We start from the raw sequence: 14887 nt of genomic DNA, 5'->3' as shown, positions 1-14887 counted from the left end.
ATGCGCTCTTCAGCTGAGCCACAGCCAGTGTTGCTCTCCTGGGGACCAGTCTGGGGAAGTGGTGTGTCATTTGAGGCTGTCCATGCTGAAAACCCCCAAGCAAGGGTGTCTGCATTGTAGGAGGATTGCCTGTCCCTCTGTCTTCTCTGACATGCATGCTCTTCAGTTCCCAAATAGTCTCAAGTCAGTTTGTGATGGTGCAGACAGTGTCTCTTGGAGTTGGTTTTAAGGAACTAAAAGGGCTTGGCTTTTTTTTCCCCTTCCCAAAATGAATTAAAATGCAGATTAATGCACTCCTGCTGGGCCATGCCAGTCATCATGGTAACGCTAACTGAAAATGGAGTTTTACACGTATTCCTTGCTGTGGTCTACAGACATGTTCGGCCTATGTTGCTTTTTTGTTTTTTTTCAAGAAACAGTCATTTAGCATTTACTGTGCTGTCGTTCCTTCCGCCTCTAGATAAGCTAGATAGCACGGAGATGCTAACCACCACCAAAGTGATGTGTCTGGACTTTGTACTGCTCCAGAATGCAGTATTTCTTAAGGCAGAAAAAATAACCTACCTTGCATTGTTAAAAATAAAAATACCCTAATAAATCCAGCGTGGATGAAGTTGTATTGGCTGCATGTGTGCTGCTTCTTTAAAAGACTATTTTATTTCAAAATATACTGTACGAAGTGACATTTGTTCCAACATAAATGAAAAAAATGCCTTTTTTTATTGTGACAATGGAGTGAAATTATCGTACACCTCATGTTAGAGTACAAAATCAAATTCCAGTCCACAGCTCTTGAGTGCTAGAGTCGTGTCCTGTACATGTAACAGTTGATTGTAATGTGCTGTGGCATGACGGAAGGAGCTATATGATTACAATCTGGGTCTTGCATACATTAGCATAAGATGTAGCATTATCTGCTTGGAAGTTTGGTGAGGAGAGGTATGGGTATAAAAGAAAAATGAGTTGGTTTGGAAAACACCTACTAATATTTGTAATGGTTTTCAAATCTCCTAGAGATGTGAATACTGCTGTCATGGAGCTGCTGATAATGGCATATGCACTGAAGACTTCCTGTGCCAGGAACATCATTGGGGTCATCCCTTACTTCCCCTACAGCAAACAGAGCAAAATGAGGAAGAGGGGCTCTATAGTCTGCAAGCTGCTGGCTTCGATGCTCGCCAAGGCAGGTGAGTGTTGCAGGGACCAGCAGCATGGCAGGCTTGGACGCTGCAGTGTATCCAGCTGCTGGGCATCCCAGAGGGCATCTGTCCTTCCGTTCTTTTCCCGTTTGATGTGGGGACATGCTGCTGAGCCCTTGAGCCACTTTGGGGGAATTAATTTTCTTCAGCTCAATTTTATTTCTTTGTAACTTGCACCTGGGGAAGTGGCCTAGAAGTGTCATATCGAAATACAGTGTCAGCCTAGTGCTGTGACTTACTGCATGCCTGTTTCTCATTATGTCTTTGGAACTTTTTGCATTAACCTGTTTATGCTTATTTTATCACATGGCATAGTAGTCTGAGTAATAGCTAAAATAGTCTGGAAAATGGAGATATTTGAGGAACTCCAGCCATGTGGGAGTCATCTCAATGAATTGTTTTTTTTTTTTTTTCCTGTAGGTTTAACACACATTATCACTATGGACCTTCATCAAAAGGAAATCCAAGGCTTCTTCAGCTTCCCAGTAGACAACCTGAGAGCATCCCCTTTCTTGCTTCAGTATATACAGGAAGAAGTGAGGTTACTCTAGTTGTAGATATATCAATGTCTTAACTCATCTTAATGTGATAGCAGCATTGGGCCTTTGCTGATGCAGAGGTGGTGTTGTCAGGCTAGGTGAATTGTTCTGTTAATGAATTCTTAGGGGGTACCTATTGCATGTTTCTTAGGAAAGTGGGAAAATGTTGTATTGTATGATTGTACCTGGATAGAAATTGAACTCTTCACCATAAGCAGAAGATGGGCTTGCTTTCTGTAGAGTTAGTGCCATTTGAGAGATGCTATTTATGCTCTTGCCTCTAATTACCTTTGAAATCCTGTTAAACTGTCTCCCCTTGCCCTTTGTTCTGTGGTGGATGTCTGACTGCTCTGAATTATTGATAGACTTTGTCTTGGGCTGAGTGTAGGAATGCTGAGCACAGCACGGCTGGGGGCAGGGCATGGAGATTTTATTTTCTATGTGCAAAAGATGATGACTTATGCCCACATGCTGAGAGCAAGGCTTCCCTATGCAGGGAGAGCAGGCCCTGGGTTCAGACCTTCCCCTGCAGACAGAGGTAGCTGCAGCTGGTCTGTATAGCATAGGTTAAACAGAGTAAACATTCCCACCTTTGCCCATTTTGAACATAAGACCAACGCCTGCTCTGCATGGGCACTGGGGCTCCACATGCTGGTGAGAGCCAGGGTTTGATACCTCTGGTCCCCAGGGCCCATCACTACACCTTCCCCTTCCTTCCCTGTGCTGTGTGCAGTGCCCTGTGTCTTGGACAGCTGAGCTCAGTACTGCAGACCAGGCCGTAACTTGTGGGCATCAGCAGGGAAGGAGGCACAGAGCTGCAGTCTTGTGCAGAGTAGGGCCTGCACTATTGCCTGTACTAAACTTATTTGTGTTGCATTTGGGGCAGAATACACAAATACTGATGTTGAAAATGAGTGCAGTTGCCTCTCTAGTTTCTTGCCACAGAATGAAGATTTGGAGAAGGAGAGTGGGTGTGATTGTTCAGCCATGTGTCATATCAGTTACTCGCTAGCCAGAAGGTCTTTACTTAAATAACTTTTTATCACATCCAGATTCCAGATTACAGAAATGCAGTTATTGTAGCCAAATCTCCTGATGCAGCTAAAAGGTAAACGGATGCTTTACTAGCTGGTTAAAAGTAACTTGGAAAAGATCTGGGCTGATGGGAAACACACCAGGAAAAATATGGGAGGGTCACAAATGGATCAGCATTCTGGTCCATAAGTCCTTTGTGGCTGGGAACGGGAGGGACATCTGTAGTGGTGCGGAAGGGCAGCTGACTTTTGCCATCTCATCCCTGTGGGAGTAAACTCTGGAGGTCTCTGCTGCTGCAGAGCTAGGTGGTTCACCTGGGGCCAGGATCAGACTTGCTGCATGAGTTTCAGCAGTGCCTGACCATCTCAGAAAGCATTTAGCATAAGGGGGAATGCCAGGAGACCCCCTGTGGTAAAGTCAAGGGGTAGACTGGACTTTGGGATATTAAGGAGGAATGAAAAGTTGACTCCAGTGAAGTTTCTTGCTGGGGAACAGCCAGAGAGGTGCAGCCTTTGCTTACCCTGTTGGTCTGGGAGAGGCCTGGGCTATGAAGTTGCATCAGCCCAGTATCTTCCTGACGTGCTGTGGTTGTTCTGCAGGGCTCAGTCTTACGCTGAGAGACTACGGCTGGGACTAGCAGTGATACATGGAGAGGCTCAGTGTACAGAGCAGGACATGGATGATGGACGTCACTCCCCTCCGATGGTCAAAAATGCAACTGTGCATCCTGGTCTGGAGCTGCCGTGTAAGATTAAGCTTCTCTGCTTACCTTTGGGCAAAAAAAAGTTTGGTGGGAAATTGCTGTTGGTTTAGCTGTGTAAGTATAACCAACCTAATGGCAGTTGGACCAGTGGAATTTTTCTCATGCAAAGGTTGGTATCACCAAGTTGTAGGAGAAAATACAAGGGAAGGTTTTTATTTAACTCTTTCTGGCCATGCAGAGCATCAGTATTGTTGTCCTTGGCTGTGCCCACTCAATGGTGTCAGACTGACAAACCTCTGATAAAGGTGATGCTTTTACAGTGCTCAGCAACGAAATGCATTGAGCTAATGAAACAGGAAAGAAATGCGGAAGTGTAACTAACATAGGAACAGCCACTGAGACAGACTGCTGTCTCCAACATGGAGGGGAGGGCTGGCCGTTGTCTTCCCCTCCTGCTGCAGCCATTGTTACTGCTGGAAATTTTCTTTCTTCATCTTGGCAGCCAGGTGATCATGGTCTGGTGTCTGTTTTGACAAGGTTTTGAGGTTTGTGTGGCTGGGGTGAATAGGTTCTCCGAGAGCATTGCTGAGCTGCTTCCTGTGCTCTTGCCATCAATTGATAAGCTGCTGATTTGGGAGCACAAAGCAAAGGAAAATGGAGGAAACCTGTGTTCTGGGAAATGCTGTCCTCTTAGGATTGCTTGTATTCCTGCAACAGCAGCAGTCAAGTAACAACAGTACAATCAAAATCCAGCTCCCTCTTGGGAGGATTTTAGCTTTCTAGGTAGATGGTGGTAGGACAGAAATTGAGTGCAGTGAATGTGGCTGAGAAGTGACTGTGGGAAAGGATGCATGCTGCTGTATGTGATAAGGAGCTATCCATCATGCAGCCAAACTTCATTATACCAGCAGTGGCTAGGGCTACTGATAAGCCTCTCCTCTTGTCTTTTGAAGTTTAGGGAGAACATCCAACCAGATTGTGGGCAGGTTGTGGAGGGGTGGCAAGTAAGACTGCAGGCATTTTACATTACCCCAGTCATCGCTCATTATAATAGAATCAGTTAAACAATGCTTATGTTGCTGGTGGAACTCCTCTTGGTCCTTGGGGGACAGGTAGGGTTTGGCAATGAGGTTTGGGACTTCATCTTGATTGTCCCCCTTCTGACAAGGGGATTTTTTCATTCCCTTCCAACAAAACAGGCATTTGTGTGGTTACTTTTGGCCTTTTCCTTCCCTTCCTACTCTGAAGAGGATGCTGTCCTCCAAAATATCACTAGCTGACATTTGTCTGTTACCAGGACATTGATGTGACTGTATTTTTATTTCCAACTATGTTACTTTAAGGAAGCTCAACTGTGGGAGCTTGTGCTGCAGGAGAGCCCTGTAAATGGTAGCTCATACAGAAATGTGCCCTTGTCCAGTTTAGTTCTGATTCCAGTGGAAAATTGTTTTCAGTCCTCAGCTATCCAAACACAAACTAATTTGCTGTGTATCACCACTTTCTTGTTTTGTCTCCTGCAGAAACTCAGCACTTGACTAATGACCTTACATTCTTGCACACCTAAAGCACAAATGTAAAACAATCAAGCTGTGGTTTGGTAGCTGTCTGTTTGCGACATGTGGGGTGGATTATGGGACAAACTTGTCCAAAACTCTCAGTAGAAAGTTGCTTTTCTCTCCAGTTTTCTAATCTGATAGATACCTGGTTTTGAGCTCGCTGAGCTCGCTCTGAAGGTGCAGAATACTGAGGTAAAGCAGTCTCTAAGCTTCTAGTGCATCCTTCTTGTGTTGCAGCCTCTGCTAGGGAGCTGCGCTCTGTCAGACAGAGGTGAAAATGGAGCTAGGGTTAGGGATGGCAATGCTGTGAGTCTCTGTACTTACCCTCTCTGCTATGCTTCCTTTCTTGTCCAATTCAGTGATTTGAAAAGTGTCTTCCCTCCTCAAGTGGCACATCAAACAAAACCCTTGATCAGCTCCTCCTGCCATGTGTACCATCACCAGCAATCCAGGTGGTGTAAGGGTGTAAGGTCTGATGGCAGAAGGAAGCAGCGTTCAGCTATGTCCCTGTATTGTTGTTTGTGAAAGGTAGGACACATGCTGCTCACCCAACATTGGCCAGAAAAATCTCCAGTTGTTGAAACAGTCTTCAGGTCTGCCTGGCTCAGCTACCACAAACCTGGGTCTGGGCAGTTAGAAGATAGGGGTACTCCTGGAGGGTGGCTGAGACTAACTGGAGCATCCTGCTGTGGGCTACAACCAGATCGGTGTGGAGCGTCCTATCCTCCCTCTCTAGACTGTGCAGTTCAGGGTCCCCGGCAGTTGTGTTAGAGCCAGAAGAGAGGCAAAACCCATGTCTGGGAGCAGCTCCAGAGCCCTACAGCAATGACTTATGCTTTATGCCATTCTTGATGAGCTTCCTAGTGAGTTGGCTGGGCTCTTGCGTCCTGGCATGCACCTTTTCTCCTATTCTAGTAGAGATTATGTGCCTTTAATTAACGAGTGTTATGCAGCGTAATGGCTTATTTATTGTCCTGAGAGTGTAGCTTGATGTGATACTCCGATTTGGTGTCTTATGGAGCCATAACAGAAAAATGCCAAAGGTGCTTCCAACTGCAGTTCTTAAAGTGCTGCACTAAAGCTACAGCAACAGCTCACGTCACTCAAAACCCAGAAATCAGAGCCTTTGAGACAGGATGTCGCTCTGACGTTATTTTCTTTGATTGTGTGCTCTTTGTGTCTCAAAGCTTGCAGCTGGCTTGGGGCTGTGCTTTAACAAATGTATGTGGACTCTTTGCATGTTTCCTTGTTCTCAAGAAAAGTAGTGGAGCACCATCTGTTAAATCATTTCAGTGGCTCTGAAATTCAGTACTTTATACAGAAAGCTAATGGTCTGCTTCAGACCCAGAGCCTGGCAAACTGCCATGAAGGAAGAGAGTTTGGGTGAAAAACTGGAGTGACCATAGGTCTGTTCCGGCTTCCCTACCCCCATGTCTTTTCTGTGTTTAGGCTGCGCACAGGGACATTATCTGTCCTTCCAGGTCTATCTCTTCACAAAACAGTTTGTTCTTGAGCAGCCTTTTGCTCATAGACTGTTGAAATGCAGCGCTGTTTTTCTTGGTGATTATCACTTCAGTGCACACTGTCAGCTCCAAACAGAATTTGTTTTAGCATTTCTTAACCCATTTTTCACCGCTTAATTAAAGCAACAGGTTTATGCACCTGGGAATGCTGTTTCTTTATGCCAGTGATAATCTCGCCTTTAATTTGTGGTACTTTGGCATATATTACTTGCATCAGAATGAAAGTGCAGGTTAGTGTGTTTGGCTGATGAACTTATTTCCCCACCACCCCTCAGTGTTCTTTGATATACTTGTTTTATAAAAATGTTGGTTGATTTGGTTTTTTCTCTTTTATTTTTTCCCCCAGAAGCTACAGATACCACAAGTATCTTTTTTTGACTCTCCAGAAAAAAAACAGCAACTCTTCTAACCTAAACTACATAATCCAAGGGGTTACGCCAGGCAGAAGTACAGCTGTGGCTTACTTCTGTTGCCCTCTTTTGTCTACATACAAATAGAGGTTTTGTGTCTGGGAGGAAAATGTTCTTTATTATTTGAATCATTTTTCAAGCCACCTTCTCGTAGCAGTTCTGACTTGCATATCTTGATACGTCCAAAGATTTTGAAGAAAAAGAAACTGTCCACAGTAACCCTTGCATAAGCTCTCATCACATTGGAGTAGTTCTCTTGAGATTTGATGTGGTTGTGGGTAGATCTTTGGCTTGCAATTTTTTTCTTTTCTTTGCAGAGAAAATTGAACAAGAAAAAGTGACAACATCTCTTTAGGATCCGGGTAGGTCGACATGTTGCCTACCATACTTTAAAAATAAAACAAAATTGAAATACAGCACTTAAAAACAGACAAAGAGATGCAAAGCACTGCTAATGTTGCTAGCTGCTGTGTTAGCCTTTAAGCATAGCAAGGAATGTGTCTGCTTCCTTTATGGAATAGAAGGATACTGATTTGCTGAAACTTCATGTGTTTGTGAGTAAAATAGTGCTGAATTTCAGCTCCCTAGGCCTGTTCACCATTTGTTTCGTGGATGCACATAAAGGATGAGATGGCAGCCAGATGTAATCCTTTTGGTATTTCACAGCTCCCACCAGGAGTTTTGTTACTGTCCGAACTAGATAATAAACTTAATAACTAATCTAAGCAGGTATGTGGTGCCTGTAATTGAAATTTATGGTCTGCTTATCTCTTGTGACGCTTAATCTTAGTTTATTACACATACTCTTTCTTCTCATACGAATATTTTCCCTTCAGGATTTAGATGTGACTTTGCATTTGATAGGAGACTCAGAAATAACAATGCAAGGGAGACTGGGGAATCTGTGCTCCAAAGAGCAATTAACTCTTTAAGTCCAAGGTAGCTGTGACTGCAAAAACCTAGCAATGAGTAATGTAACTTTGGTCAAAATAGAACTATTGGACACCTTTTATACAGTTTTGGTATGCTTACAGAAAACCAGTCTGTGGAGTAGGTCGTGTATATGAAGAACAGCTCTACATATGAATCTTCAGAGCACTGGTCCTTGTAATTGCTTTCATTGCTTCCCTCAGTCTGACTCACTCACCCAGCTGTGCTTGCACTCTGAGCATTCCCAAGCACTGATGAGTTGTGGGAATAGTAGTGGATCAGCCTGCTGTGCAGGATGGGGAGTTTCGAGTAGGACTTTTTTGACCCAGGAGGGCAGAAATCAGTATTCAGACAGGCTTTTTGATGGGCAATGGCTTGTGTTCTCCTGCTGCTCAAGTGTTATATTGAAGTAGGTTATCTTAAAGGAGAAAAATCTTGCTATCTAGGGTGTCCAAAACTCCTCAGCACTTGAGAAGCCTTCGTGGCTGAATCCTGGCAAGACCTGAGCTTACAAAGAGGAGGGTTACAAAGTGCCTCAGTAGGACACTGCTGCACTCCCCTTAGAGAGCATAAAATCGGGGTGGGGGGGGTGCAGGTGGGCCAGGTAAGTGTTACAAAATGCTGGATGTTCCTCTTTGCTTCAGTAGTTAGATCAGCCCAGATTTTCACCTAATGGCACGTGCATGCCAACCATTGTGTCCTTTTTGTGCTGCAAGTTTTTGTACTGCATTCACTGTATAAACCAGCACCCTCTGGCAAGTGAGAGGTTCGGCTTATGGACAGCAAGTCCCTGGCCCATATCAGAGGCTAACTGCTGTTTGGTGCGAGTCTGAAGACTGTGTTACATCTGGACACACTCAATGCATCCTAGTTCATATCTCTGTTGTTTTTTTTATATTGCCGCTGGAAGTTCTTCAGGATAATAAAGGATAAAGCCTGTTACACATGCAGTTTTTGCATGAACCATGTCAGTGCAAAAATAGTCAGGAGGGAGTGGAACCTTATTTCCCAGTACATCTCTTTACCATGTGTCAGATAGCACAGCTCATTGATGTATTCTTTTGCTTCCAATTCCTGGTTGCACTGAGCTTGTAGAACTGAGTTGGAACTGGATTTTGTCCTGCTCTTTTAATTCATCCACTTTAAAAAAAAAAAAAAAAAAAAAAAAAAAAAATCAGCAAATTTGCTTCTGCAAACTTCCTTAAGCTTTCTTTGCCTGAGCAGGTATTATTAAGGTCCTTATGCCCTCTGAAAGAGCCTTGTGTGTTTGGTGATAGGAGAGAAAGCAAGCTGCAGTGCGAACCTCAAATCCTTCAGATGAATTAGCGAGTCCAACAGGTGAAAAGTTGCACCTTGTAAAGCATATGCCCTTTGAGAGGTGTTGCTCGGAGAAGCCCATTTGTTGTTCTCAATCCTGAGACACCCCTTTTTTTGAGTCCTGTCTTGGAGCACAGAGAGTCACAAATATTTCCTATAAACTAGGTGCTGCTTTGTAGCTCTCCTTGCACAGAGGTCGGTTAGATATTTGAATTTGCTTACTATCTCTGAGGTCAGTATGAGGTCCCCACAGAAACTGAGAGTTTCATCTTTATGCAGCAGTGCTATTCATTTAAGGAGGAAAACGATGGTTAAACCAGTGGTTACCCACTTAGGTGGGTGTCAGGGTAATGTAAAGCACATGACTCTGTGCACCAATATAAGATGCAGTTAAGGGCTGGGCCTCTTGTGTGGTGGAGCTGTGGTGGTTTGACTCAAGGCTAACTGACCTTGGCTTTTTTTCTTCTTCTTTAGTGATGATGGCCAAGGAGAAACCGCCAATAACTGTGGTTGGAGACGTTGGAGGAAGAATTGCCATCATTGTGGTATGAGTGTGATGGAGTGGAGGGGGGTGTGGATTCCTCCCAGTATCTTTTCTTGAGCTGCTTTATCCCAGAGGGTAGGAGGGACTGCTGGTGTAGGGGTAGGAACATGATTGTTACTGCTGTTTTCTCCAGTTTTGCTGGTAGCTTTGGTTATATTGGCTTTCTGTTGAAAACCCTTCGTACTTCAATGCTTTAAGCCCTGAAATCTCCTTGCGCCCTTGAATCTGCAAATGTCAGATGTCTACAAATACTCAACAAATCCAGGACACGCAGAGAAATCTCCTGAAGTGTTTAAAAAAACCCCAACCAACCAACCAAAAAAAACTTGCTGAGCTTCTCATACTAATTGTGCCATGCTGCAATGTAAGTAATCAACATGCAGCTACTATCACCATGAAAAAAAATACCTTGCTGACGATAAGCTCTCTTTGTGTGTGTGCGCACGCAGGGACTAATTTGTTTCCAAGACACAATATTTGTTCTGCACACTAGCAAAAGGGTCTGTAAATTAGGGAAATGGCGTTCACAGATTTAAGTCGTGCACATGACTGTCCTTGCATCTCAACAGTAGCTGAAGCAGCCAGGGATTATTTTTTTCGGCTGTGTGCATGACCAAAGCTGCAGTACCTTGCAGATCCACTCCTGCCCTGCAGGCATGGTAAACTTCTGGTTTTGATGTTATTTCTGTTTCTTCTCAGGATGACATCATCGATGATGTGGAAAGCTTTGTAGCTGCTGCAGAGATCCTGAAAGAGCGTGGAGCCTACAAGATTTTTGTGATGGCTACTCATGGACTCCTGTCAGCAGATGCCCCCCGTCTCATAGAGGAATCCTCTATCGATGAGGTGCGTCCGCTTTCTGGACTCAGGAGGAAGGGCTGGCTCTGGTGGCTGGGTTGATTTAAGACACCAAAAACCATAAACTGATATTCTTCCCCTGCCACATAGTTCATCACTGAAATGACTGGTTTCATCAGATGCTCTCAGTCAGCTGGTTCTTCACTGAAAAAAAAAAAAAAAAAAAGCATGTGTGATTAATACTTGTTCAGATCAGATCTGCTTCTCTGTGTATGTTTTCTCCGTGATGCACAGATATTAGTCATCCCTGCCTGGACACTTCCCTTACCGCAGCTGGGTGCATGTTACTGCTTTCTAACTGTGCAGACCTTCTACCTGTCCCTCTCCCCCAGCTGATGATGGGCTGTTGGGTACATTAAGGGGATAAGATTTCAAACCTTGCCCTTAGTAACAAACATGTTAGGTCCTGCAATCTAAATGGACATGTCAGCCTGTGTGTAGGTGGCTGTTGTAGAGTGCTGGTTATGCCAGTCCCTTCAACAGATTGACTGTCACATGGAGGAGACCATTTATTTCAGTCTTTTTTTCTGACATACAAGGATTTCTCCCCCTGAACTGTGAAACTGCAGGTACACACCACTCGTGGAGTTAACCAGCTCTTCAGTGAGAATGAATGTATCAGCGGCACAGCTAATGGTCTTTTCTTTCTGGCACTCCATAGGTGGTAGTAACCAACACAGTTCCTCACGAGGTACAGAAGCTGCAGTGCCCCAAGATAAAGACTGTGGATATCAGTTTGATTCTCTCTGAAGCCATCCGACGAATCCACAATGGCGAGTCCATGGCCTATCTCTTTCGCAACATCACTGTTGATGACTAGACCTGGCGCTGCCCCTGTCCTGGCTTCCACAAGAGACGGAAATATGCATGAAAAGGCAATACCATAAATTATAGGCATAACACAACTGTTTATTCTTGTAGGAGCATGAAGGTTTTCAGGGTCTTGAGCCATGAGATCTAATAGAGAAAAATCAACCTGACCAGCACTTTACAGGTGAATAGAAGAGGCCACTGGCAATGGGGAGGTTTACATCTTAATTAAGAGAGATCGAAAAATGAGGTGGTGTTGAATTTTTAAGTTCCTTTAATTTTTTATATTTTTTTTAGTGTGTTATCTTTTGCCCTATAGGGGGGGGAAGAAAAGCAAAAAAGAAGTAGCTGTCAGCTTATGACAAGGGAATAGAGACTGCTCATTGCTGCATGTGGGCGGCAAGAGGAGACAGCATTTGGGTTTCTGTTTCTGATTGTGACTCGCCTGAGAGCGCAGAAGGGAGTGCTTCATTCAGGCAGCTGGGCAGGACAGCTTGCTGCTGGCAGAGCTGATCAGCAGAGCAGCTCCTTGCCAAATCAGTGGCCTCTCATTTCTTGCACAGCATAGCAGGGACTTTCATCAAAACTAAGTTAGCGTAACATCCAGAAAGGGCAGCTTAGGGCAATCCATTTGCAGGGCTGCTCGCATCCTTGTGTCAGGGCGCTGGGAACAAGCTTACATGTGTCTCCCAGCAGGGCAAGGGGTGCTAGTTAATGTGCTGGCCTTTTCATTTTGTGAGCCTTGGATCATTATTGTTCTTCAGTGGCAAGGCACATGAGGGTCTAGGTCCTCACTTGAACACTTGTCTGCACTGCAAAACCAGGCACAATTTCTGGAGTTGCCTGGGTCTGATGAGTTGTGGCAGAGTCTTGTGGGGAAGGGGAGTTGGAACAATATCTGCCTCTAATGCAACTGTGCTCTCCAAAACACTAACACTGAACCTGCAATAAAAAGCATAGGATTTTTCATTTTTGATGCTTCCTGTGAATGCTGTACCCTCTGAACAGCTGCTGTGTCTGTACTGCGGGGCTGTTGCTGTAAGCAGGTTTGCTTGGCAGCTTGCAGTCTTCTTCCACGGGGAAGTAGGACTCACTGCTTGCTCCTTTCTTGAGTGACACTAATCCTTTGCTGGAGGAGACGCTTGAGAAAGCAGCACAAGGTGCTTGTGAAGGGCTTTGTCTCCAGGATGATATAAGGATAAATTCCCAAACTGTGATGTTCCCCCTTGATGAGGCTGACAAACACGCTCCAGTAAAACCTATGCCACTTTCTCACCTGCTGATGTGAGGAATAAATCCTGCTGGAAGCAGTTGCTTCCGAAGAGCACTGCTGGTGACAGACTGTCTCTAGAAGGCAGTTGTTTAGTTTTGCTTATCCTTCAACTTCTACCTACATCCTTCTCTTCCACCCCAGCATCTAAAACATGTACAGTGCCAAGGGGCAGGCAGTGACTCTGTGAGCAGGACAAGCCTTGAACACCAGGCAAACAAGCATGCCTCGGCATGGGGCAGTTTGTCTTGCAGAATAGTGTCCTGTCTCGTAGCTGGTGAGGGTACACGAAAGCCCAGAACAGTTGGGACATCTCCAGTATCCAGCACAGATTAAACCACCAAGCCAAATCCCACGAGGGATGCACAGGGCTGGATGAGGTCTTAAGGCTGTTGATGGTTTTTCTGCATTTTCAAAGTACTACAAACATGTGTGACCACAGTGTGACTCCTCGGCCTGGTACACTAATGCAGTACTGTGCTGTAAGTATTATTGAACAGATCGACCGAAGTGTGTGATGTCCTTGCAGAGGTCTGCATGCCCCCTTGTTCTGAGCCGATACCAGCCCATGCTCTTCATACTGGAAGCCAGTGTTAAAAATATGAGCAGTATTGCTCTTCTCTCCCCTTCAAACTGCCTGTCAGACCTGCTAGAAGCAGGGTCAGGGCTTGTTGAGTGCTGTTGCCCCATTCAGGCTTGCTTTTAGTGGGCTGTATTTGGGTAGAAACTGTGGAACCATGGCACCAGTGAGAAGAAGGTTGTGCTGGTGTCCCCTGGGTCATACTCAGGACCACAGGCTGAGTTATCCTCAGGCTTTGCTTTAAACCTTACCCTGACAGAAGGCAAAAGCAGTTGGCTAAACCGAAGCCAGGAGATGTTCACGTCTCAAAATCCCTAACTGCTTTAGGAAAACTGGTACCCTGTATTCACTGGACCCCCAAAGGTCATGGGGAGATGGTGGGCTAGGGCCGATGTACACTAGGACACGGCGTCTGCCCAACCTGACCCAGCCTGGACCTAGGTTGCCATCACATCAGCATTGAGCCTCGGCATTTTTCCTGCTGCCCCAAAATCCTGTTGTACCACTGTGCTGATGTGGCCCTGGGCTATTTTAGGGGCCTTGCAGCTTTTCCTGCCAGTCCTGAGTGCTGTCTAGAAAGTTTGACCGGTCCTTGGGTGTAGCTTTAGGGCTCCTGAGCCTGCAGCACTGCCAGTTAGGAATTAAGGCACAGGATCCCTCCTAAGAGGGTTAGCTTCTTGCCTCAGTGCATCTTGTTCCCATCTCTTAATCTCTCTACTCCCTCTTTGAATTCCATCCTCCCAGCTTGGAAAGGAAAAATCCACACACAGAGCAGATCTCTGCATTTCGGTTTTAATGCCTGGGAACGGATCTCTCGTATCTTAAAAGCGCGAGGCGTGCGTTCTGTTTCCTGCTTGCCCACCCTCATGGAAATTGGCTTGGAGTGCCTCGTCGAAGTAGGGAGGTGTCAGGGCTCTGACTGCGTGACAGTCGGACCTGGAGGTTTATAAGGGAAAAGAGGTTCTTGTTGATTATTTTTGTAAGTACTTGTCTGCTGGATCACTCCAGTTCAAGGATTTTTCCCAGTGTTTGAGTACTTTACTTCCTAGGGCTGTCTGGAAGCGTGTGTTTATCTGCGTTTCTGTTTCCCTGCTTATACGGCTCTTTGCTTTGGAGCAAGAGAAATCTGTGTGTTGATGCTGTCAGCAGCAGCTTTCCACTATTTCCACGCCTAAGGGAAAGGGTAAAATCCGTCATGCGTTTAATACATCAAAAAAACCCAAAACAACCCCAACATAAATTGAGGTGCAGGCCGGACCAGGCTGTGCCACCAGCAGTATCGTGTCTCAGACCTCTCTTGCGGGGACAGCTCACCCTGCAAGGGAGCTGCGGCTCCCTGGGCACGGGTTGCAGTAAGCTGCTTCAAAACATTAGACGTCACCGGTTGCATTTTGGGGTATTCAGGTGGAAAAGGCAGCAGGGAGGCTCGGCGCGGCCTCCGCGCCGTTACCGGCGGGGGCCCGGGCGTCGCCTAGCAACGGGAGACGCTACACGGTCCCGCCCCTCCGTAAACACGGACACGTGGGCAGCGGGCTCGGCCAATGGGCGGCGGGGAGCGGCGGGAGGTGGCCAATGAGGGAAGGGAAGGGGCGGGCTCAGGGCATGGGGCGGGA

At 45.7% G+C, this 14887-nt stretch overlaps 1 protein-coding gene across 1 annotated transcript in view; it reads left to right on the top strand.

The window, feature by feature from the left end:
• PRPSAP1 (phosphoribosyl pyrophosphate synthetase-associated protein 1) overlaps positions 1-11664 on the top strand; it is a 34861-nt gene extending 23197 nt beyond the window's left edge. Inside the window, exons 9-15 of the mRNA XM_010579370.1 lie at positions 1015-1187; positions 1620-1735; positions 2791-2846; positions 3373-3518; positions 9687-9757; positions 10456-10602; positions 11276-11664. Coding sequence (XP_010577672.1) covers positions 1015-1187; positions 1620-1735; positions 2791-2846; positions 3373-3518; positions 9687-9757; positions 10456-10602; positions 11276-11434 — 868 coding nt within the window. The 3' untranslated portion in view covers positions 11435-11664. The remainder of the gene's footprint in view (positions 1-1014; positions 1188-1619; positions 1736-2790; positions 2847-3372; positions 3519-9686; positions 9758-10455; positions 10603-11275) is intronic.
• The last annotated feature ends 3223 nt before the right edge of the window (positions 11665-14887 follow it).

The sequence above is a fragment of the Haliaeetus leucocephalus genome, unplaced genomic scaffold, assembly GCF_000737465.1.
Source record: "Haliaeetus leucocephalus isolate CR32 unplaced genomic scaffold, Haliaeetus_leucocephalus-4.0 Scaffold657, whole genome shotgun sequence".
In the NCBI taxonomy this organism is placed as follows: domain Eukaryota; kingdom Metazoa; phylum Chordata; class Aves; order Accipitriformes; family Accipitridae; genus Haliaeetus; species Haliaeetus leucocephalus.
The sequence above is the reverse complement of the archived record's forward strand: the minus strand, read 5'-3'. Positions and strand labels throughout refer to the sequence as shown.